General features: G+C 43.6%; 2 protein-coding genes across 7 annotated transcripts; both read left to right on the top strand.

Moving 5' to 3' along the window:
* Nucleotides 1-468: 468 nt before the first annotated feature.
* LOC113033773 (tRNA (32-2'-O)-methyltransferase regulator THADA) lies at nucleotides 469-15,034 on the top strand. 4 transcript variants are annotated; one of them, XM_026187865.2, is made up of 32 exons: nucleotides 476-820; nucleotides 915-1,095; nucleotides 1,181-1,267; nucleotides 1,351-1,378; nucleotides 1,489-1,637; nucleotides 1,717-1,836; nucleotides 1,921-2,041; nucleotides 2,262-2,407; nucleotides 2,484-2,568; nucleotides 2,646-2,782; nucleotides 5,407-5,604; nucleotides 5,713-6,433; nucleotides 6,703-6,855; nucleotides 6,953-7,062; nucleotides 7,142-7,302; nucleotides 8,229-8,383; nucleotides 8,461-8,625; nucleotides 8,711-8,859; nucleotides 8,954-9,091; nucleotides 9,171-9,275; nucleotides 9,362-9,562; nucleotides 9,661-9,811; nucleotides 10,011-10,263; nucleotides 10,695-10,931; nucleotides 11,043-11,250; nucleotides 11,531-11,719; nucleotides 12,260-12,519; nucleotides 12,622-12,792; nucleotides 12,873-13,139; nucleotides 13,226-13,428; nucleotides 13,520-13,636; nucleotides 13,739-15,034. In XM_026187865.2, the coding sequence occupies exons 1-32, from the start codon at nucleotides 696-698 to the stop codon at nucleotides 13,780-13,782; spliced, it is 5,535 nt and encodes a 1,844-aa protein (XP_026043650.2). In that variant the 5' UTR covers nucleotides 476-695; the 3' UTR covers nucleotides 13,783-15,034. The 4 variants fall into 4 exon arrangements, with proteins under 4 accessions (XP_080164807.1, XP_026043650.2, XP_026043646.2 ...); XM_026187861.2 differs by having other exon boundaries at nucleotides 477-820; nucleotides 13,520-15,034; XM_026187862.2 differs by having other exon boundaries at nucleotides 478-820; nucleotides 11,046-11,250; nucleotides 13,520-15,034.
* Nucleotides 15,035-16,309: 1,275 nt separating this feature from the next.
* Nucleotides 16,310-23,120, top strand: pik3ip1 (phosphoinositide-3-kinase interacting protein 1). 3 transcript variants are annotated; one of them, XM_026187827.2, is made up of 7 exons: nucleotides 16,314-16,623; nucleotides 16,804-17,166; nucleotides 17,348-17,476; nucleotides 17,878-17,994; nucleotides 19,349-19,531; nucleotides 19,713-19,791; nucleotides 21,386-23,120. In XM_026187827.2, exons 2-7 carry the CDS (start codon nucleotides 17,055-17,057, stop codon nucleotides 21,600-21,602), a joined length of 837 nt encoding a protein of 278 aa, XP_026043612.2. In that variant the 5' UTR covers nucleotides 16,314-16,623; nucleotides 16,804-17,054; the 3' UTR covers nucleotides 21,603-23,120. The 3 variants fall into 3 exon arrangements, with proteins under 3 accessions (XP_080164815.1, XP_026043612.2, XP_026043613.2); XM_080308689.1 differs by having other exon boundaries at nucleotides 16,310-17,166; nucleotides 19,415-19,531; XM_026187828.2 differs by having other exon boundaries at nucleotides 16,314-17,166.
* Nucleotides 23,121-24,118: the final 998 nt, after the last annotated feature.

Genomic DNA, 24,118 nt, shown 5'->3' with positions numbered 1-24,118 from the left:
AGGATCTCGCTTAACGGAAAGAGCGACATCATCTGGTCAGGAGTGATTTATACCTATACACTCAGAACCTCACTGGCCTCTGGTGAAGAAAAGCATACCAAAATATTACATTATATTTGATTGATTGATTGATTGATTGATTGATTGATTGATTGATTGATTGATTGATTGATTGATTGATTGATTGATTGATTTTATTTTTCGCCAATACATCCCACGATTCTGTGGATACAAAGTACCAGAATAATGAGTAACATCACAAAATCAACTAGAAACACTTAAAATATTAACAATATATAGATCAACATTTGAGGACAGTATAAATAATATTTAGCAAAAGGTCAGTAATTAAAGACGTGTCACACTTGTGTGTGTCACAAAACAAGACTACACATAAAATCCAATAATAAAAGTTTGTCACTATTTTTTCTGTTTGTTTGGTTTTTTGTTGTTGTTGTTGTTGTTTTGTTTAATTGCTTATTTGTTTTTTTTGCAAACCAGTACATTTCAAATTTGAAAATCTATGGATAGCAACAATAACACTTCGGCCTCTAGGTGGCAGCATGTGGCTGTAAGTCTGCGATGACAGCTGCTCTAAAAAATAGTAGAAGAAGAGTCTTGTCACGTGACCTGTAAATCAACGTGCTCGCTGGGAGTCTGGAAACAGTACACATCTGTACTGTGGAATCGATGTGATGATGCTGGGGTTTGAAGAGCTGCTGAGAAGTCTGCAGGACTGTGTGATCTCCGAGAATGAAGCAGCTGAGAACGTCAGCCGGACTCTGAGGCAGTTTCTTCAGAAACTGTCTGAATCGTCCAGGTAGCAGCTGCACCTCAGGCACGCATAGCTATTTTCTAAAACACTGCATGCTGTTCTGAAAAGTTTGGCTGAATAAGTGCGCTTCCGTGAACAGGAGCGGCGTGAAGAGATGCAAGGAGCGCTGCTTGGAGGAAGCTGTCCAGCTGCTGAGACAACTTTCTGAAGCACAGCTGTCTGGTTTAGAAAACGACCATCTCACACTTCTCGTCAGGCTGCTCATATCCACGCAGCTGCAGATGGTCGGCATCTCCACAGCTTGTCGCAAAGTGGACCAGGTTGGCTTTACTTTGTGTCCGATGTGGCTGTTCGCAGCTTAAAGACAGAAAGGCACATTTACACCTTTATTTTATTCCTTAACAGATGTTGCAACATTTAGGAAAGGTGGACCACCAGCTGGTTTTTAGAGAGACCCGTGAGTGTTTCCACTCCGTAGTCCACAGTGACCAGGTACAGAGTCCTCACTTCGCTTTGGTTTGTCGCACATTTCCATAAAAGGACTGCAGCCAACTTTGACCTTGTCTTCATTTCAGATTTTGTGTTTTGAGGATTTGCAAAGAGGTCAGAACAAATTTAAACTTACATTTATTTTTAGTAAGTTGCCACCTTTAACTTGTGTTTAACTGTTGTTCCTGTGCGTATATATATATATATACACACACTGTCTGCAGCTTGTATGTTCCTGGAAGACAGCACTGTTGGCCGTGAGGTGTGGAGAGAGTCGTACATGTCCATGCTGAACAAAGTTTCTGAGTTACTCCCTGTCGCACTGCAGCAAGAATCCCTGAGAGATGGACCGCTGTGCTACATTACAGTCAAGGTATGCGAGGAGCAGTGTGGATCATCATCAACTTACTGCGTGACCTCTGTCACTGACCGGAGAACTGTAATCTCTGCAGGTGTGTTTGCAGATATTCCAGCTGTTGTCCAGTGATGTTGCTCCTCTGGTGTGGGATGAGGAACAGAGAGCCCCAGTGCAAAAGATCCTGCAGACCCTTATGGCCATAATACTTGGACAGGTTTCTAAAGAATTAATTAATCACTCACTTACGGGATAAATGTCAGCTGTTACAGCTTAATGCTGACTGTGTCCTGTCATGCAGTGCTGCAACAGAGACACTCGTCTTCTTGCCGGCACCGCCGTGGCCATGCTGATCAACACAGCCTCAGAGAACGGAGCTGGAGGAGCTGCAGCCTGGAGTCTGCTACAGGTCTCTCACTTGGGTATGGAAGCAGTGACATGAATGTAGAAGCAAATCAAGCACTGGAATTTGAACAGATATTTACCCAAGCGAACATCTGCCAATACATGTAATATATGTTGCACTATGTCTAAAAATTGATCAGAAACTATGCACACAATGTGTTATCACAGATTCTACAGCACACTGTAAGTGTGTGGACACTCGTTGCTGAATAGCTCCCACTTCCTGTTATTTCTCAGAGCCCTGGCTGCTGGCTGTCGGTGTTCTCCGGGTGCAGTGCAACCCTGCAGAGAAGGATGGAGTGGCCAGACTGGCTGTTTGCAGAGGTCTCCTGACCTGCTGTCGACCTCACATTTTGCTCAGTTCACATGAGGACGCCCCAGAAGTAAATCTACCTGAAGTCCACCTCAGAGCATGCATTGTGGTTGTGTTTGCTTTCATTTCCAAACTTTTCTCTTTAGAATCGCCTGCTGCTGCACGGTTTGTTTCCTCTGGTGTTTACTTTGTGCGAGGAGAAGCTGGATTGTCACTACTTTGCCTTCGAAGGTGAGTTGCTGCCTAAGCTGTTTGTTCATGCTTTGCAACACTTCTGTGGCCTACATAAACCTGAGGTGTTGTTGCAGTGTTAAACTTATGGCTGAAGAAGGTGAAAGAATGTCTGGCTGATCTGTGGAAGGTGACATGTGTTCGCCTTCTTCCTGACAACTGCACTCTGCTGCAGCAGCTCATTCACCTCATCTGGACCAATGCAGAAAGCCCGGTGAGAACAGAACTATTATTGTTAAGTGAAGTGGGACGTTTTTAATATTCAAACTCTTCGATAGACAAAATTGGCAATATGGAAAGAATTACAGAAGACAGGAGTAGGATAGGCAGAGGAAAGGGGAGCAGAAAAAATATCCTATCATATTCTACTCCTCTCCTCTATAATTCTTTAGTAACCATGTTTGTCTTGTATATTTTTATGTCTGATAGACAAAAGACTTAAAATAGACTGTAATTGGAATCAAATTTGTTTATATTCTGTCTTGGTTGATGTCATATTAGCTGCTCAATAAATCAGAATCAGAAACTTTATTGGCATTGTCACGAGAACAACGAAATGAAGAATGGTCCCCGATCATTGCATCATCCCTAGCAATATCAAAATATAAATAAAACAATAAAATTCAATAAATAAAATAGATAAGAATACTTAAAATACTAATAAGATGTAACAGTAAAACATTCACATACATTCCCACACACATGCTTCAGGCCGTGCATAGATTAACACAAGAGTGGTGTGATGGACATTTTTTTTGTAGTATTCAGATGTGTTATTGCAGTTGGATAACAGCTGTGTTTGAGTCTATTAGTCCTTGCTCTGATTGCCCTGTACCGTCTGCCTGAGGGCAACAGTTCGAACAGGGAGTGGCCAGGATGTGAGGTGTCTTTTATGATGTTTTGGGCCTTTTTAAAACAGTGGGCATTGTGTAGAACTTCTAGTGTGGGGAGAGGGCAGCCAGTGATCTTTTGGGCGGTGTTAATGATCCCTTGGAGTGCTTTCCTCTGAGCCCCTGTGCAGCTAGTGTACCAGATGCATATGCAGTAAGTTAGAACACTCTCAATGGTGGCTCTGTAGAAGGACACCAGCAGTCTCTGTGTGATGTTATTCCTCCTGAGAATTCTCAGGAAGTACAGTCTCTGTTGGGCCTTTTTCAGCAGCTCGGAGGTGTTCACACTCCAGGAAAGGTTCTCCTCTATATTGACTCCCAGGAAGCGGAAGCTTGCCACCCTTTCTACACAGTCCCCATTTATGAATAGTGGTTGGATCTCTGCCTTTTTCCTTCTGAAGTCTATTATGAGTTCTTTGGTTTTTGAAGTGTTGAGGAGGAGGTTATTGGCCTTACACCATGACGTCAGCTGCTCCACCTCGTCTCTGTACGTAGACTCGTCTCCCTTGGAAATGAGCCCCACCACTGTGGTGTCGTCTGCAAATTTCACAAAGATGTTGCTGTGGTGGCGAGGAGTGCAGTCGTGTGTGTAGAGAGAGTAGAGCAGTGGACTGAGCACACAGCCCTGGGGTGAGCCAGTGCTGAGACTCAGGGCTGAGGATGTGTGATGGCCAACTCTGACTCGCTGTCTACGGCCCGAGAGGAAGCTGTTGATCCACATGCAGGTGCTGTATGGAAGCCCCAGGTCTTGTAGCTTGGCCACCAGTTTGTGTGGAAGGATGGTGTTAAAAGCTGAGCAGTAATCCACGAAGAGCATCCGCACATAGCTACCATGCTCTTCCAGGTGAGTTAATGCAGCATGGAGTGCTGTGGCTACAGCGTCTTCCGTGGATCGGTTTGCTCTGTAGGCAAACTGGTGTGGATCCAGGCTGCGGGGCAGGGCTGCTGTGATGTGTCTGCGGACCAGCTTCTCAAAGCATTTCATTACCACTGGGGTGAGTGCCACCGGTCTGTAGTCATTCAGGCCGGTGATGTGGGGCTTCTTAGGCAAGGGGACTATGGTGGAGGACTTCAGGCAGAGTGGGACAGTCGCCTGTGCGAGGGATTTGTTGAAGATCCTGGTGAAGATCCCAGCCAGCTGTTCTGCACAATCCCTCAATATTCGACCTGGCACACCATCAGGACCCGCCGCCTTCCTCGGGTTAACAGCCTGCAGCATGCGCCTCACCTCGTGCTCTTCCAGGGTGAGGGTGGTGCTGCTATGGGTGGCGTGTTGCTGCTGTGGCTCCAATACCTCCGGTACCCTGGTCTCAAAGCGGGCGAAGAAGATATTCAGCTCCTCTGCCAGCTCCAGGTCACCGTCCGCAGCTCCGAGATTGATCTTATAGTTGGTTAGGTGCTGGATGCCTTGCCACACCTGCCAGCTGGTATTACTCTTCAGATGGTCCTCAATCCTCCTCCTATAGTCCCCCTTTGCCTCTCTGATGCCTCTCTTCAGGTTGGATCGGGCTGTGGTGTAGTAATCCCTTTTGCCAGACCTGAACGCAATGTTCCTCTCCTTCAGCAGCTGCCTGACCTCCCGGGTCATCCAGGGCTTTTGGTTGGGATAAGCCCGGATCCGTTTGACTGCTGTAACAGTGCCTATGCAGTGTTTTATATAGCAGAGGACACTGTCTGTGAACATTTCCAAGTCCTGATGTTCAAAGATATCCCAGTTAGTCCTGTCAAAACAGTCCTGCAGCTGCTGAGAGGCACCCTCTGGCCATATGGTAATATTCTTTGTGATGGTAAGAGCAGTTTTCTTGAGGGGGGCATATGCAGGGATTAGAAACAGTGACAAGTGGTCAGACTGACCCAGATGTGGCAAAGGTCTGGCCCTGTAGCCCATTTTGATGTTGGAATAATAAAGTCATATTACAGCCAGGGTTGTCGTACTGTGTGTTTGCAGGTGGACGGGGTGTCAGAAACTGCTCGCAGTGCATTTTTTCTGCTGCTGGATCTCTATGAGATGGACTGTAAACAGTTCTGTGACACAAAGAGGGCTCTTTATCTTACTCTGCTCGAGCGAATAATGAAGCTACCTTGGGAAGCCAAAGCTAAGTATCATCGCCTGTGCGCCTTGCTGCCGTATCTGGGTACTGACAAGGTGAGAATTTAAAGGCAGTTACAGTGTTAATTAATGTTGTGAGCTAGTCATTATTGGCCATGTCTTTGTTTACTTTTTCTGTCTTTCTTTTGCCCTTCCTGTCTTCAGCTGCTGGATCAGTGTCCTGAAATATCCAGTCATCTCCTGAAGTGCTTGTCTACCAATCACCTGGCACCGTGTGGGTCAGAGCTTTATAAAAGTCTGATCCAGCAGCAGAGGCGAGAGCTGTGTGATGGCTCTTCTTCACACGCGGAGCTGGATCTGGCGAGTCACTGGGCACGGCGTTGGCAATCTGTCCTTCATGAGGCGCTGACATCTGAAGTGCCTCTTCTACAGAACAACAGTGCAACGCAGTTATTACCCTGCACCTTCCAGGTGTTCCCCTCTGCTGTGGACCACATGCTGGCCTCCCTGGACCCATACACCCCAGGTCACCTCCACGCCTGGGCCTGCATCTTGAGCTCTTATCGAGCTGTAACTGGAGACTCCCTCTGGGCCCTTCAGGGTAGTTCCACCTTAGAGACCCTCCAGCTAGCTCTAGGATCTGCAGATGACAAAGTACGACTTGCTGCTCTCAATCTGCTCTGCTGCTGCCCGAAGACCAAAGACACACCAACTCCGCAGGAGATGGCGATCATGAGGACGTTCATACCTCAGAATCTAAACTGCGACTCCTCGCCTTTTCGCCAACATTTTCAGGCTGGAGTGAAGAAATTTCTGATTCGGATCAGAGATGGCTGTTTGGCATATGTCAGAGGACAGAAGGGCAAAAAGAAAGGAGAATCCTCTCACTCGGAAAGGACACAGGATCTCTTAGATCAGGGAATAGGTGAGAAAATCATCATTTTTGAATGAGACCTTTCTAGTTCCCCATTTTTGTCCTTAGACTATACTAGAGTAGCTTTGCATGATTCACAATTCAAAATAATCCCCATTTAACCTACACCAGGGCAGTCAGGTGGTCCTCTGTATGAAACAAACTCTCCTCCCTTTAAGGCGATCGTTCCTTTAAGCCAGCTTCTTCTGATTGATAGGCAGTCTCAAACAGGTTTGAACAGTGCGTAGGTGAGTGACTTCTTCTTTTCATATGTCATATAGGATTTGTGGAATGGCTGAGTCAGCTTCCATACACCTATCTGGCACCAGGACACAGTTATCAGAGAAAGAAGACGGCATTGCTGTTGCTCTCAGCAGTGCTGGAGACCTGCACAGACACCTGGAGCCCAGACAGGAAGAAGGGACAACCTCCGGGTACGTTTGGAAAATGTGATGCTGATATTCTACACTTAACAGATTTTTTCCCTCCTGTTTTTTGGCTTTTAATGATATCTGTGGAACATGTTTGCAGCAAATATCAGTTCTCTCATTAGCTGTGCCAGACAGAGAGGACAGTGGGATTTCTTCTGCAGGACGAAACAGCTAGTACTTCTCAGCTGTTTGGAAGATTCTACAAATGAGGTAGAGATGCCGTTTCTTACCTTGAAATTTTAATTGGTTTAAATCAATCGAAGCTGAATATAAGGAATCCCCCCCCCAGATTCGGGAGCTCGCTGCTGGGTTATTGTTGAGATTTTTTCCACCCAGTTTTCTAGACGATCTCACTGAAGTGCTGCATACGAGAACTAAACAGCTTCTATGCAGTCCCCGGGTGCAGGAGGCCCAAATGGGAGCACTGATGATGAAGATCCTCCTTCAGAAGTAAGAACTGCTCTCTAAAGGCTGTCGTTCTTATTATATTTCTTTTTTTTGGCATGTGGATTCAAAGCACAAGCTGTTGATTAATTAAGAGTTGCAGTCTATTAGAGAGTGGTGTGTTTTGGTCCCCTGCAATATGTCACTATTGCACAATACTGTAGCATTCCCAATGCTACAGTACTTTTCTTGCTTTTGGAGAATTGAAATGATAAGATTCTTTAAATGATGCTGTAGGTCCATAAACTCCTGATTGTGTAGCTGCAGTTGGCAGTCAAAGGAACAGTTTGCATTGCCTGCTGATAATACAAAGGAACTTTAGAAAATGCTTCACAGGTAGTGAGATTTCTTTGGCAGGGGAAGTTACTGAACACCCAAACTCTGTGAAAAAACATAAATCAGGGTTAACTCAGATTAGTAATATAGTTGCTAAAACAAAAAGACATTTCCACTAGAAGAACATGTGATTTTTTAAAAATTTACAGACGTACCAGAAGCTTTGTTCTCACCTCACGCTTAATAAGAGCCAGCTCACTCAAAACAGAGCTGCCACTGCTCATTGAAGAACAGTGCAGAAAGGATGGCGTGCAGTTTAGTCTTCTATATAAGAAACTTTTGTGGCTTGAAAATACTTGTTTGTATTCACAGGTAATATGAACTAAGGAGACACAGTATTATGAAACCAGACATGCAATGTTTTACATAAAAACAGAGCTTTGTTTTTAGCATTGATAATTGTAATGTACATCAAACTGGAACAAACTGCTTAAAAACAGCTTCATTCTCACTGATGACATTTATTCGTTGTATATTTTGGACTCTGATTGGACTATTTAGATTCACTGTGGTGTGACGATCGGATCCATTGTGCCGTTTTTTTTTTTCTGGGGACACCAGGAAGAAAATTAATTTCCGTTTTTTTGTCACTGTAGATCAAAACACCAGTGTGAGGGCTGCAGGCTGAACAGTAGGGAAAGTAACTCAAAGGCCTTCTGCATGGTTAAAGTCCTGGTGAAGGAGCTCGAGGAGCACTATCTAACAGCCAAGGCAGACATGATGCTTGCTGCCAGAGAAAAGCCTATACATGGTGAGACTGAGAGACATTTAAGATAAACCTCAAAAAAAGTTTCAGTCCTTTAAATCCTGTCACGAATTGGGTTGCAGGTGCTCTAAGTGCTCTTCAGAGGTGTTTGCTTGAGACACCCAACAGTGTATATGACACACTTGACCCCAGTCTGAACATGGAGGTGCTGGGCCTGCTGGAGAACATCTCTCTGCTGCTGCTCGGTGTTCTTTACGGAGATCCGGAAGCATGTGCCAGCGAGAAGGGTAACAGAACAGTCTGCAGAAACACTTCTCACTTAGTTGAGATTTATTTCTACACCTCTCGAGAAATTACTCTGTCTCGTCCTAGATGCACCGCCTTCCTTTTGTGATATGGGAAATGCCATCAGCTCTCTGATAGCCCAAACATCTGCAGGTGGCCAGGCAGAGGGAGAGGAGTGTGTCCTGCTCTCTGAAGAGCACAGCCTTGTTCTCACCTGCTGCTGGGTCTCCCTCAAGGTATAGCTGTAGATGTAGATGCACAAACTGATTGCTGAACGTTGAAGATGTTTTTACCACTTTGATAAATGTGCATTATTTGTTTTCTGATTAGGAAATAGGAATATTTTTAGGCTCTTTGGTGGAGAAAATTCTCACACAATCCAAACCCAGCAAGTGCCTTCTAACAAAACAGGATCTAATCAAAGCTGCAGAAATATTCAAGAATATTCTTCTCAAATGCCGTCACTGGGTAAGTTTTATAGAGCCCACTGAGAGGCACTGAGTCTGGATGTTCTAAACTTTATGAAACTATATTTTTTCCTCACCAGGGGGCAGTAGAGGGATGTTGTATAGGTTTCACAAAGTTCTGCGCTTCTCTATTGAGCAGCAGTGATCCAGAGCTCAGGGATATCCCAGCCCAAATGCTGAAAAAAGTAAGTGATGGTGCATTCCCGGGTTGAAAGCTTTACACGGATTGTTGGCTTTTAGATTGAGTTTTTCCACTCGTTTCTGTTTACAGGGACTGCAGGTTGTTCAGTGTCTTCGTTCTACATCTGTGACCCGGCGGGCTGCGGGGTTGCCTATGCTGATCCTGTGCATTTTGTCTGCAGAAGAAGCGAGTAAAGCAAGACCACTGTTAGCCCACAGTATGCAAACCTTGCTGGAAACAGCCAGAACTCCTCTAAATGATGACTGGGACCAAACGTTGGACCTGCCACAGGTGCGTAGCTACAGAGGGAAGATGTTGGTTTTTGTAATTAAAAAAGACAAAACAAAAAACAGCAGAGGTGGTGGAATAATTGTGCTTTCCTCTTACAGGTGTGTGCAGTGCACACCCTGCAGGCTCTGGTGCGGAGCACGGCTTTGGGAGCAGCTATCCTTCAGTTTGCGTCAGATGTAGCTATCTTGTCACTCACTCTGCTCAGCTCTCCTTGCTGGGCCATGAGGAACGCTGCTCTGCAACTTTACAGTGAGACACTCACTCATTTAGAGTTTTAGTTTTACTATGTATTTGTAGTTTTTCATCATGACTGTTACTGTGTTTTCTCCATTTTTAAATATCTGTACAAATACCAGAAATACCTCAGTTTCCTTTTAAAGAAGAAACCGATTTTGATTATTGAGGAATATGGCTATTAAGTTCAGCCCTAAATATCCTCTGTTTCCAGGTTCTCTCTGCACACGAATGCTCGGCCAGCGGTCGACCTCTGAAGAGGCTGGCCCCACGCAGCATGCTATGTCTCCTGCTGCCTTCTTCTTCCACTATCCTGCACTCCAGCCCTTCCTCCTGGGCGAGCTGAGAGGGTCGGCACAAGACCTCGAGGGTCCACCCAATGAGGCCAAGCTACATCTCAAACCCTCGCTCTACCCTGTTCTCACTCTGCTAGCCCAACTCCAGCCCGGTGTTCAAGACTCAGAAGAGTGTGTAATGTTTACATTTCTCTTAAACAGTTTGATTAGAAGTAAGATTGAAACATTACAGTGACTTTACAATGTCACTGAAGACCAGCGATTTAAGGAAGGCATTTTAGGAAGTTTTCACATTTGGTTTTTTGCTTAAAGTCAGATAAGAAAATCAATATTACTCTCATGTCTGCACAGTAAATATGTAGCTATAGCTATCTACCATAACTACTGAGAGCAAGAATAAAACATTTAGAAATAAGCAATCTCATTTTGCTGGAATTCTTGACAAGAATAAAAATAAGTATATTCATCAAAATGTTCCTTGTATAGGTCAGCATTTTGTTTCATTTACACATTTCTGGTATATGTTAGTTGCACATTAATAAATCTCTGTATTGAGCAATATTTAATTAAGTGAATCTCCTGGCTTTCCTCCTTTCTTCCAGAACTTTGTCAGACTTCCTGCCTCCTTTACTCCAGCTGTCTGCCAGTCCGATTTACAGTGTGAGAATGATGGCCTCAAAGGCTCTGGTTGCCATGACTCCTCCCTCTGAGTACATGAACATCCTCATCAACCTGACATCTCAACTTCCCAGTCCACAGCAGCAGTGCTCTCACAACCGGCTCCATGGACAGCTGCTGCAGATCAAAGCTATTCTAGAAAGAGCTCTCTGCGGCAACAGGTGAGACTTAAAAGAGCTCTTTATTCTTTCATCTCACACTTTCAGGCTTTCAAAGGGCTTTGTTCATTCATCAGAATGTCGGGTTTTGAAATCCTGCTGCGTTTCCATTAGCAGCACCCCTTCAGATAACCTGTTTGAGGTGCTGAGCAGGATAATAGCGTCACTGTGGATGGTGACTGAAGCTCAACGCTGCCCCCTGGTGAGAGCAGTCTATCTCGATGTGGTCGATGCTCTTAGAAGATTCTGCTGTGAGACCTACCTTTCAGATCTCAGCAGCACACTCCTGCGTCACCTCCAAACACCTCAGCAGAGTCTTCAGGTGTGTGAATTACTAACCCGTTTATTGGGCCCATAAAAGGTCTTCCAAAGCCTGATACATGTGGCTGGTGCAAATGTAGCTCCTTCATTTTATATAAAATAAGCACAAATGTGACTGTTATCAATATAATTAAATTTTTTTTAAGGATTCTTCTCTTGATCTCAGTCACTCAGTATCTAGTTGATTCAGAAAATATATTTGCAGCTGCTTTTACCACAAGTCTTTCTTTGTTTTTGCCTAATCCGCTCTGTATTGAGCCTGTCTATACCTGTTTCCACAGGTTGGGATGTCATCCTTCCATGAAAAAGCCATTCACTTTCTATGTGCAGATCAACAGTGGGCATGCAAAATCTGGGAGAACTTCTCTTCAGCGAGCCCTGATCTTAGACTCACATTGGTTGCATGGGTCCTGGATGGGCAGAGTTTGCGGCAGACTGGCTTGAAAGAAGTGGTCCAGAGGGTGCTGCAGGTAAAACGTGATTTGTTCCCTACACTTGAGGCAGCACAGAGAAAGCAGACTTTCCCAAAACCAGCCGAGCAGCTTTTTTTGTAACGACCTTCTTATAATACAATGAGAGGAAACCTTTGAGCCAAAGATAATCTTAAATATAATGCCAGCCGAGGTTGACAGCTGGCAAAAAGAAAGGGTGTGCCCGTACACTATTATAATTTGGAAAAAGGGCGACTCTAGCACAGTCGTGCTGAGGATATATTCCCTTTATATCACTTGTGTGTTATGTTATCGCTAAATCAACCAACTGCATTGTTTCCTGCCAGTGTTACTCACCCATTTTAAAAAAGATCCGATAAGATCCTGAATATCTGCAGACAGTGGGAAAGATGATTCTTTTGTGGTTTGGTGTTTATTTTCCAGCAGTTTTTTTTAACCTGTTCATCTGATTTGGTAACAATGCATAAGCACTGCTTTCAGTAAACTGAAAATAAAGAGAAATTATCTGTTAAAAGACAAAAAAGAACCTGAACGTCTTACAATCAAATCCACTTCCAGGCAAATTTAAGGGAGGCGTTGTTGAGCCGCAGTGTGGAGTACTGCAGGAGCTACCTTGCAGCCCTGGTGGCAGTGATGGCCAGAGGTGATACCGCTTCATCCCAGCGTGTTGTACTCTTGGCCCCACTGGAAGAGCCAGTTCTGCTTGAGTGTCTGGATTTGCTGCTTAGGGACCTGGAGGACCAGAGAGGCGGGCCAGAGTTTCTATCCCAGGCTTTCTCTGCTGCTAGCCTGCTGCTGTCCCATTGGCCACAATCCAGGTTTTTACACATTTTATTGCCCCACTTTATTTCTTTATTAAGTCCCATATTGGAGTACGTCTCACTGCAGCCCTAATTTTCTTCTTTTCTTTTGCCAATCAGTCTAAAGATATCCATGATCCAGCGCTGGTGTGGTATTTTGGAATGCCTTTGGGCCCCAGATGTCCCTGAAGTGCTCAGGATAGCATGCGCTGAAGCTCTGTGTGTGGCTGGAGCGCCACTCATGAGCCACACAATGAAAGAATACAGCACTCTGGTTCCCATTATGATCAGGTATTAAGGAAGTCAAAGCATGTCGTCAGGTGATGCACTCTGATGAGCAAGACTTCAGAACACTGAATCTTCCCTCCTAGGTTGATCAACACAGGCCTTTACTTGCTGCAGGACCAAAGCCAGGAGGTGAGGATTAAAGCGGCTTGTTTCGCCTCCGTGCTCCACCATGCAAGAAGAGGCCAAAGCCAGAGGAATGTCTACCTTGTGCAGGTCAATCAAGCTCTGCCATTCCTCTTGGATGTGCTGCTAGAGGAGTGCTGGGATGCTCCTGGCACACTGGAGGTGCTGATGTGTCACCTGCCTCAGTCTGACCTCAGATCTGTGCTGAGACATGCCTCGGTGGAGGGGTACGTTTCATCACTGAATCAATGCATTTGTACAAACGTAACCATATAACCATATTAACTGCGTGTGGCTTATTGCTCCCTCTCAGGTGTTCCAGTCTGTATGAGCAGGATGAGGCCAATGTGTTTGCAGAGCCCTCTGTGATGTCCGTGCATGTACTGCCTTACCTGCTACAGATGGCTGAAAAGTACTCTCAATCCTCTTCTCTGGCACGGAGCCTGAATTCATGGGCACAGGACAATGCTGCACAGGTGGTAGACGGCCTTGCAGTCTGCAAAGAAGTCCAGCCAGGTGCCACATTAGCATGCCAAACGCCATATACATACTCTTGCATATTTGTGAATTTTCAATGTTATAATTCAATTATTTATTCTTTCTATAGCTGAATCATTGACCCCCTTATGGCTGGCTCTCCTTGTGGACCCCCGTTTCCACAGCACCCTGTGTGGCCTGTTGACCAGGGCTGCCTTCCTCCTCCGACTACTGAAAACATCTAATTGTATACAACACCTTTGTGATCCTTTATCCGTGAACACGCATTTACAGGACGTTTGTAGTCTACTCACTCAGAACGGTGTCCACTTTCCTTCTGCTTTGACAGCTGCTGTGGCTGGAGAGCTGCCACTACGACAGAGCGCTCAATGAGCAGAGCCTTTTTGGCTGATGTGGCTGTGGATAAAATTACCTGCAGACACTTGAAGAATGATGATGATGGCATACTCGTATAAGGCCCAAGGCGTGAATGAGTATTGCAGATCCTGATGCTGCAGTACAAGGTTATGTAAGAGCTGCTACCACTTCTGGACATTATAATATTTGCTCTACAGAAAAGAGACCATCCAGGCTCTTCATGCCAACTGAACATATGCTTAAAAAAAAAAGAGAAGAAAAAGAAAACAGCTGCTCCTCCTAATCTCTAGAGGGATGTTAATGATACAATGCCTTTTAATAAAGTTTAATAACATTTTCTGAGGGTTGGTTCATTTCTTGTAGAGCTACAGTCACTAGAATAGCAGGTCTGCCTTTGATCACCATAAACAGTTTCCCAGCTACAAGTTTGCTGTGTCTGAGCATCGACAGCAGTGAGGCTCAGAGTGATGCAGTGATGTAATGCAACAGCATCTGGAGAAATTATCTGCCTGCTACCCACCAGGGGAATACAGTGCATGCTTTATTGTTCCATTAGAGGCCTTCTGCCTGGATAAGTGTTCCCTTTCCAACCACATGAGGGCTGATGATTATGGACTTGAATGTGATTGAGAGCCGGCGGTTGCCCTGCAATAGACCGCACACTTGAGCAGTCTTACATCACTGCTTTTGTTTGAGATGGGCAGCTCTTGTTATTAGATAAACAGGGACATCAAAGCGGGTGTACATGCTGTCATTGGACATGATTAGTAGTGCAGCATTATCAGTTTATTTGTATCTGAACCTACCTCTATATGTGCTTGCACTGTGCATATATGAAGCGCTGCACTTGTGTGCATCTAGGTTATGCAACAGTAATGACTATAAGCTTGTATTAATGGCTCGTAGATTAAACTTATGCAATGTGTCTTCTATGAGCCATGGCAAAATCCACACCTGAGTACTGTGAGATTAGCATGAGCCTCAAAGGAAACCGTGTGGGCCGTGTTGATACCGGCTCATTTTAAATAATGGAAGCAGGAGAACACAAGTGTGGGGGCCATATTTGGACAAACATAATCATTCTATCTAGAATCCTTTAAGAGTTTAAATAGTGCCTACAGCTTGCAGCTGCAGATAAAAACAAAACCATGCTTCCCTTCCTTAGTTTTAAACACACTTTACTTTCCTACTTTTTAATAATCTTGTTATTTTAACTCTTGAAAGCTTTTTCACATGCCTGAAAATAAAAGTGTACTTTTAATGAAAAGCTATTTTAATTGTGTTTTTTTGACTGAACGCTCCTTTATTCCCCTTAAACTTGAAAACAAAGTATGAGAAGTGAGTTTAAGGTCATGATGGTTAGAGATTTCCTCCTGGAGGCAAAGTGTGCATGAAACTGGAAAATGACCATCTGCTTCAAGAAAAGCCTCTGACGGCCTTTGTGACTGACAGTCTCTGGGTTCTCAGTAAGCCCGTGCCCTTGGTAATGAAATGATTAACTATGGCAACGTGAAACAAGACCATGTATGCGAAGCCCCTTTTATGTGATGTGTAAATAAATACTGACGTGTGTGCACTGCACTGTTTGGACGTCATGTTTTTCCACTGTTCTACCACAGGGACCCAGCTGATCTTTGCGTTTGCAGTGAGAAAATACCCACACTTAGTTTTGTTTTCTTTTTATAATGACTTAAATCTTATATGAAATCTGAAATGACAGCTTCTTGTATCTTGATTTAAAAAAAAAAAAAGCTTATGCAGTTTATATAATCAAGAACTTTTTTAAGGGTGATACTTTGGAAAAATGTTAGTCATTAATATGATTAGCGCTGCTTACTATCATTTTCCAAACCTTTAAATCATCAAATATTAGGCACAGGCATCTGGATTGTCAATGTGAATGGTCAACCTTACACAGCCTAAAGCTTCAGATCACTCAGATTTAGTAGTTTAATTGTTTAATTTATATGCATGAGCTGGAACATTTCAGGAAGTTTAGCCTTTTAACGTGAACATTTAGCGCAGCAGGTCTCTGTGGAGGAGAACAAAGATGAATGCAGACAATGCCAACATGTGTTTTCACAGATTTCTTTCATTTAATCTCCAACAAGGCATATTTATTATAATTTAGTCGATTTCAGATAGGGCTCAGACACATTTCTGAAGGTAAGGAAGTCTTCCTCATCAGGTTGGAGAAACTATAATCGAATGGTCATGTTGACTTTTTGATTCCTTACCACGATGGAGAGAAATATCTTAGGAGAATTCTTTACAGCAGCTCATTTCTGGAGAAAGTCGTGCTGATAAAAAGTGCAAGTGTTTATGACATAGATAGTCTCAATGAGACAAAATGATTAGATCCAGAGAGGCCAGAGTGTACTGGAGCGTACGGCACACATGTTCACTGTTTGCTCTGGTGATTGCCTGAAAACTGAGTAAGCATATATTTGAAAAGTGGCAGAGTGAACATTGACTGAGTCACGGGTTGGCTGCCCTCTTTATTAGTCAGCCAACAATGGCACAGGCCTCCACTCTGCTTTGAGCATACAGCTCCCTGTGCACAGGAAGAGACAACTGGCAGCCCTGCTTTATTAGGTTCAGCAGAGTCAACTTCTGACAATATCCACCTAAAAAAGAACAAAACAAGGGGGGAGGGGAAAAAAAAAAAGAAAGCCTCCTGGGGTGGAGAGGAAGCATGGGAAACAGGAAGAGGGAGTTTGGATAAATGCACCAAGTAGTTAGAGCCAGATAAGACCTTGCAGTTGGAGAGGGATTAAAAATGGAAAAGTTTTAATTTTTTTTTTCATGGAAATGGAAAAGTAGAGCAGCTATTTATAGGAAACCAGAGAAAAGGCTGTAAGTGTGGAAAATAGTCTTGGTTAAGGAACAGGATCGAGGCTTGATAGTTGGGGGGGAAATAAGTTCTCCTCACAGCTTAAGCAAAACAATCTCTTATCAAGGCTGCACGTATTATTTTTCAGGGTATGCTCTTCATTGTGCATGTTCATTGTGTGTGTGTGTGTGTGCGTTGCATAGGAATCTGGTGAGGCTTTAGGACCTTGAGGTTTGCACTGCAAAGGACACCTCTTCCTCCTCCACCACCACCGCCTCCACCGCAGAAGGCTGTTTACGAAGTAAGCTGAGAGCTCGTCTTGACAAAAACAAGGGCTGGGACTGCAGCAAGAGGGGCAGTGTGTCTGAATCCAGCACAGGCTCGTCCTCCATCGGAAACACTTTGTATATATTGAAATATATATATATATATACATTTTTGGTGTAGAGGGAAAATGCTGTCTGTGAAATCAGCCCGTCAGCTCTGCAAAGTGTTTTTCTCTTTGCACGTTGTTTTCCTGAGCGTGGCTCTGGTGGAGAGCAGGGCATCAAATGGAGACCAAAAAGGTAAACTTGTGCTTTATAGACTGATTTTTATGTATGTGTGTGTTGAATTCCTCTTTCTTTTTTTGTTTTTCTAAAAGCTGTGCTCCGAGTGAATGTTTATATTATTTTTCTATCCTTTCGTTTTCTTTGCACAAATAAGTTCATGTCTTGCGCTCACTTGTTGTTTTGCTGTTTCGCTCAGACTGCGTGAGATCCCATGGTGTGGACTACAGAGGAGAACAACAGAACTCCTCCTCAGGTCTGAGCTGCCTAATCTGGACCAATACTACAAGGGACTATGATGTTACAATCCATCCAGATTCAGAAAAAGGTACAAAATTATATTAGATCTAATGCCCCCCTTAAAATGAAGTCAGATTTGAAATGCCCACAGTTATTGGGCACAACAGTTTCCGTGCTGGATAACAAACAGCATGGAACATCTTGGCTGAGGTGCTGACATGGCAAAATCAGAGGAAAGGCTGTGAAATACAATAAAAGATGTGAATTTTCAGCATCTGTGCCTGTTGATGGTGTTAAGTGGCCTATTTTATGCACCAGTTGCTCTTTTCCTTTGTTTGTGCTCATACCAGGCCGTTCATTGTACTGTGATGAAGTAGTGTTAATGATTAATGAATCCACACAGTGGGGACAGACATGTAGAGATTGGCCTTTATTTCTACAAGGCATGGTATCAGACACATGCTATTTTTTTTATCATTCCTCCCGTAGGTGTTGGAGATCACAATTACTGCCGAAACCCAGACGCCTCTGAGAGGCCTTGGTGCTACATTGCTGGCCCAGATGGAGCAATTCAGAGAGAATCCTGTGCACTTGAGACATGCAAAGGTTGGTAAACCCTATACACAGCGGTAATTATTAATACTATACGAGTTGTATGCACAGTACAACTGCCATTTGCACAACAAATTCGACATTTGTAGAAACATGGCCAAAAATAAGCTGCACTGTCTGGCCTTGCAGTAGAAATGTTTTTGTTTTTTTTGTTTTTTTTGCTAATAATGATGTTTTCTAGCTTCTCGGCTTGAGGTAAAACTTATTAGTCAATGCAAAAAGTGTGCAGCCAAGTTGGAAACTCTTATCACTTAAAAAACAAAGTTTCCATCTAGCACATGTCTAAAACTTGTTCCAGTCTCATTGCAGATGGATCAGTGATGACTTGCTTTTAAGAGTGTAGTAGGTCAGCTGGGCGCTGTTAAGTTACTCTGAGGAATCTCGCGTGACCTTTGTCTCCGTCTCTTCTGGGGAGCCAACAAAAGTCATACAATAACAAAGCACCAGCGCACGCGTCTCAAACTTCTGTTTGGGGAAAGCCGTTGACCACGCCCAGCACCGAGCTTATTGGCACAGAGGAGAGGTTTTTCCCACGGAGACAGCAGCTAATTGGCTGAATCAGTTTATGACTTCCTGCCCTTTAACTGGGGCAGAGTTGATAAACAAGTTCTGTGGAGGAAACGGGGAACAAAAGATTTAAAGAGCAGACGTTGTCATCTGTTGGAGTGGCAGTTGGCTGTGCTGGGCTTGTTTGTGTCTGGTACATTGGAAAAAAACAACCCAAAAGGCACGTGCTCGTCAGTCCCCTATTGATTTACATCCCAACAGTTTGTTGAGAGAAATCTCAGAGCTTTCGTCATGCCACAACATTACCGCTGTTTTTGCGTCAGCGGTAATGTTGTTGGACCAGCAGTAATTGGACACCACATGGTCCACTTCTGGTCAAATTGAAGTACCGCCACACACTAAAGAATAAAACTATATATTAGGTTTTAAAAGCATAAATACATATTCTTGGGCTAGGGTTGCCAAAGTGAACTACTTCATGTAAAAGTAGAGATAAAAGGTAGGAAATGGAAAAACTCCAGGTTCAGACCCAGAGTGTTTTACTACGCAGACATTCTGCTGTAGTTTTTGCAGGATGTTCATTGGAATTGCCTTTTCAAACATGCAATGACTTCACATTCTGGAATGGCAGCATATGTTTCTCCAAAACGACTGTTACTACTTTTACATTACACGTCACTGTGCAATGTTTAGCATTAATAGTGCCTTCACAGATTAGCAAGCATCCTCAGTATACTAAAAAGTTTTTTTATGGCCAAAAAAAACAACCTATTACTTCTGTTATATGGCAAAACATGACTTGGGGAAAGACCACTAAAAGGTTGTTTTGCTGTATGTTTAGAACAATACTCTTCCATACCAGCAAAGACTGAATCCCTCAGTACAAAAGCAACCACTCCCTCCACAGAGAGCGCTCAGCCAGCCAAAGCTTCGCGGGGAGATGTTCCAGCTCTGCAGCCAGTGATGGGGATCAGCCAGCGAGTTCGTACAGGACCAGCAAAGAAGAAGGACCTTGGCGCTATTGGTATGCTGTGCTTTTTTGTACTTTAAAAACATGTATGATGCTGGCATTGTGCACAAACCTGCAGCTTGAATACGTTTTAATTATAAATTACACAGTTTAGTTTTTAAAGGAGCTGAAAGTCTTTCTTATATATCTGTATCTTCTGTTTTAACCATTTTCCTCTTCTCCTTTTGTTTTTCAGGATATGTCCTTGCTATCATCATGATGGGGATTATAATCGTCCTTGGAGTGGGCATCACATTGGGCTACTTCTATAAGAGGTGAGCATCTTACTCACAGCAAGCCAGCTGGTTCAGTATCAGAGGGATTTGTGTGCATGAGGATGTTCAGGATTGTCTGTTCATGGATGGTGAGCTACTTAGATGTGAGATAAAGCCAAAATGCGATCCTTCAGAGTTGCATCGTCCAGTTTAAACCGGCTTGTAGTGTTTTTGATAGCTTTGAAAGGTGGAGGAGGAATACCGGAATGATTCATTCACACGACATCACGTGTCATCGGCGTACTCTTAAGTTTAGGCCATCGACTATTAAACAGATTCCCTACCGATGGTCTCTGTTGTTCTTCTCAGAAGCAAGGCAGCAGTTTTATGAGCTTTCTCACAAAAACCACAACAGAACATGAGGGCAAACGTGGCATGAAATGAAATGCCTGCAGTTTATTTTAAGCAGGAGGGGCTGAATGGGACAGGAAGCGTACAGTTATGTAACGTGCAAAACGTTAGCCCCGATGTTACGAAAGAGGGAACTCGGGTTCCCTTTGGCAAACACAAAATGCCCTCCCGGATCTGTGTTGGGCTGTCCTATCTGATTAGCGCTGCCCCGTCCTCGTTTTCTATTATTAGGAAGTGATTACTAATAAGGAGGAGAAGCATATTATGTCAAAGGGTTTATAAGTGGCCTCAGCATACACTGGCAGCATCACCACCAGTAATGAGTTTGATGAGTGGGAGACATGCTTCCATTCTTTGCAATTCGCTGTCTTTGACTGACTCTGCATTATCTTATGCCACCTAAAAGAAGAGCTGAGGAAAGATTTCACCCCAGACTTCTCCAGGCAAAGATTGCACACTATATCCCAGTGGAAACAGCCTGCAGTGGGAATAGATAGCTTATTGACAAGGAAACCAATCCCCTCGAGGCTTCCCTTCTACCCCAAACACCATCCATTTGGATTACCTCCAGGAGTGCACTGATTCATTTTGTAGCATTAAGTACAAGTAATCTTTTTTTTACATCTCGTGTATCGCTAACCCTCTGGTCCTGAAAAGAAATGGAAATTTGTGAGAAGTCTAAAGACTTTGTGGTGATATAAAGTGTTTCAAGGCAGAGCAAAGACAGCACAGGAGCAGGCAGATAGGCGTATATTGGCCTGTTTTGGCTTCAGATCAGCAGAAGGTCACCTCGTGCTGCTTCCCGTCGCTGCATTGCCTTGGAGTAGATAAACTCCCTGCCAGCTTGTGAGTTCTGGGTTCCTCTGGCCATCTGTCCCACTGCTGACAATGCAGCGCTTGGTGTAACAGGCTGTGTTATCTACGTACAGTATGCTCTCTGAAGACCCTTATCGTGAATATGCTGCCTCGGGTGACGCCCAGAAATACAGTGTGTAGGATCAGCGACAAGGCTTCTGAGTGCATGCGAATGATAGATATTTTCATGATGCTGAAAACAAAACAAGACTTGACTGTGATTGGTTGTTTGCATGATAGCTAAGAGTTAAAAGGGAGAATGAACAAATGCTACTGTTAATTAACAAAAATCCATTTAGAAAAATCAGTTATTGCAGATTCATCTTTTGAGGGTTAACTATATATAAAGAGATATCATAACCGATCTATGTTTTGTGTTTGCCTTTAGGGGTCGGGACCTGAAGAAGCAGCATGAGCAGCGGGTCTATGAGCGTGAGATGCAGAGGATCACCCTGCCCCTGTCGGCTTTCTCCAATCCCACCTGTGAGCTTGTAGATGAAAACACCATTGTTATCACAGCAGAGCATGAGACCACTCCCGTGCAGGACGACGCGGATGGCGGAGACCCTCTCATGGCCCAGCAAGCCGGTACCCCTGGAGCATGAGCGGGCATCTAGTTCCTGATGATTTTTCTTTTCTTTTATGGACCAAAGCACTCCCATCTCCCTGTTTCTCCTTTCCACCTCCCTGAGTAATGTCTATTTTAAAGGAGCAGGGGGCAGTGTTGTCTCCGGAGACTTGAACTGAATGAAGCTTTGTCCTTTCTGTATTTGTTCTTAACACGTGAGGCACAAACAAGATAAGTTCACACACAGTGGACACAGCCTTAACAACTAGAAACCCATTACAGTGGATCTGTTGTTAATGAGCACGTCTGGAGGTCTTTAATGTTCATATCTGATACTTTTGATAGCCAAGAGAATAAGGGCTATTCTCTTAAATAACAATACGAATATGAAGTCAGTGTTTATAATAATACGTAATGACACCAGTGTGTAAAGAGGTGTTGTTTGGAACGGGGAAAATGTTCATAACCTTTTGCTTTTCAAGGGAGGTTTGATTATGTGATGGATATCTGGTTTATTTTGATTTGTAGTGACCTGCTGGCTGTGCTGGCGGGGAGGCACAGACAAGAAACCTGTGCGCACAAAGACCGCTTTTTCTTGCGTGCACACTTGTGATACAGATGTGGTCCAAAAATAGTCTCCCTCTTGAGACAGGATGAGGGAGTGTGAGGTAAGACAGGCCCACTAAAGACAAGGGAAGGCCTATAACTCAAAAAACTGCCTTAGCATGATACTTCTGAATGTATTTCCTTTATAATGTTCCTGGAGATTTGTTTTTCGTGTTCAGCCGACGGGTAAATTTGATTTGAAAACATCGATGGTGGTCCCGGGAAGACGTGAAAAAGAAGACTTGCTATTTTTTTTTCACAGGTTAAGGAGTGACAGGAAATTTTCCAGAGTCTCCTCAGGATGAACGAGAGACAGTAGTTAGACGAAATAGCACTGCCGCAACACAGACCAGACGCGTTTAGAAAACAAAACAAAACATAAAAATCTGTCTTTGCAGTGCAGGGCAGTGTAGCTGAAGAGGTCTAGATTAGATTGACACTTTTGAGGTGTGCGCTGCGATGCTTTAGAGTTGACACAGGAATGGAGTAGATAGTAGAAACAGTCCAAAGTTTAGGTGTTCACATAAAAACACTCGAGAACATGATTGCATGTGTATGGTTGCCTGTTGTACGTTTCCCCTTCTGAGGCTTTTATTGTGTCTTAAAAAAACAGGACTAAAATGACTGCTTGAGAATAATTAAAAACGTTAGACATCATCAAGATTTTGCAATGGTAGTTTTCACTGCGTTACTATGTTGTTTGTTATGATCCAATCACTCCAGAGCATCTTGTTTTGTGATTATTGCTGGATCCGTATCACTGGTAATGTTTAGTTACTGCTGCTCCGTTATTTTAAGTGTCTGTGCGCTGGCTGCGATCATTGTTTATAGTAGCAGTGTGTTTAAAATACTTTTGTTCAGCGTTTGGATTTAGAACTTGTATTTTTATGAATGCAGATTTTCACTGCCGAGACTGAAATAAAAAAAAAAAAGCTAAAAGTACAACTTATAAGGTGTGTTGGACTCACTATGTTCTTTCTTACATTTATTGCAATAAAGAAAACAATACAATAGAGCTGATTTGTTCAAAGGAAGGACGTTTTTATGCACTGGCTCCCCCTGCTGGCAGTTCTTAAACACAACACTGAGGCTTAGGTTTAGCTGACTGTTTATAGGACAAAATCAGTTAAACATCAGAAAACTTAAACTTTTGTGGATCCATTCCACCTGCTCTGGTACAAATGAAAAGGGACAACACGTGCACTGCGACCCTGTTGACTATTTTGAATGAAACGCTTGATTGTTCGATGATCACGCTTCAGAAGCTTTGCAATTTTGAGACTGCTGCATCCCTCTGCAAGATATCTCACTATTTTTGACTTTTCTGAGCCTGTCAAGTCCTTCTTTTGACCCATTTTGCCAAAGGCAAGGACGTTGCCTAATAATTATGCACACCTGATATACGGTGTTGATGTCATTAGACCACACCCCTTCTCATTACAGAGTTGCACATCACCTAATATACTTAATTGGTAGTAGGCTTTCGAGCCTATACAGCTTGGAGTAAGACAACATGCATGAAGAGGATGATGTGGACAAAATACTCATTTGCCTAATAATTCTGCACTCCCTGTAGATCATCACGCAACAGCCATGAGTAGGAGTACCAGTGGAAGATCTTAAAACTAAAGACCTAAGTTGACAATAATGAGCTTATCAAACTACATTTCTGAGACAAAAAATAAATAAAATAAAATGCTGATGGCCACCAGTATCCCTCAGCCCTAAGTAGATTCAGGTATGGTAAATGAAAATCCCAGGAGACTGCCATCTTGAGTCACTGCATTCACAAGATTTTTAGATAACTTAACCTCTGACCTTGCCTTTGAGGTCACAGCTGCACCTATGCATGAATTTGAAAATCATACATCGCCTCATTCTCGAGTTGTTGCATTCACAAACTTAGGCGCCCCGTGTCGTCGCTCTTCAGTGCGTTTGATGCCACGC

Source organism: Astatotilapia calliptera, chromosome 12 (assembly GCF_964374335.1).
Source record: "Astatotilapia calliptera chromosome 12, fAstCal68.1, whole genome shotgun sequence".
In the NCBI taxonomy this organism is placed as follows: domain Eukaryota; kingdom Metazoa; phylum Chordata; class Actinopteri; order Cichliformes; family Cichlidae; genus Astatotilapia; species Astatotilapia calliptera.
Note: the sequence above shows the minus strand (reverse complement) of the source record. Positions and strands in the feature narration are given on the sequence as shown.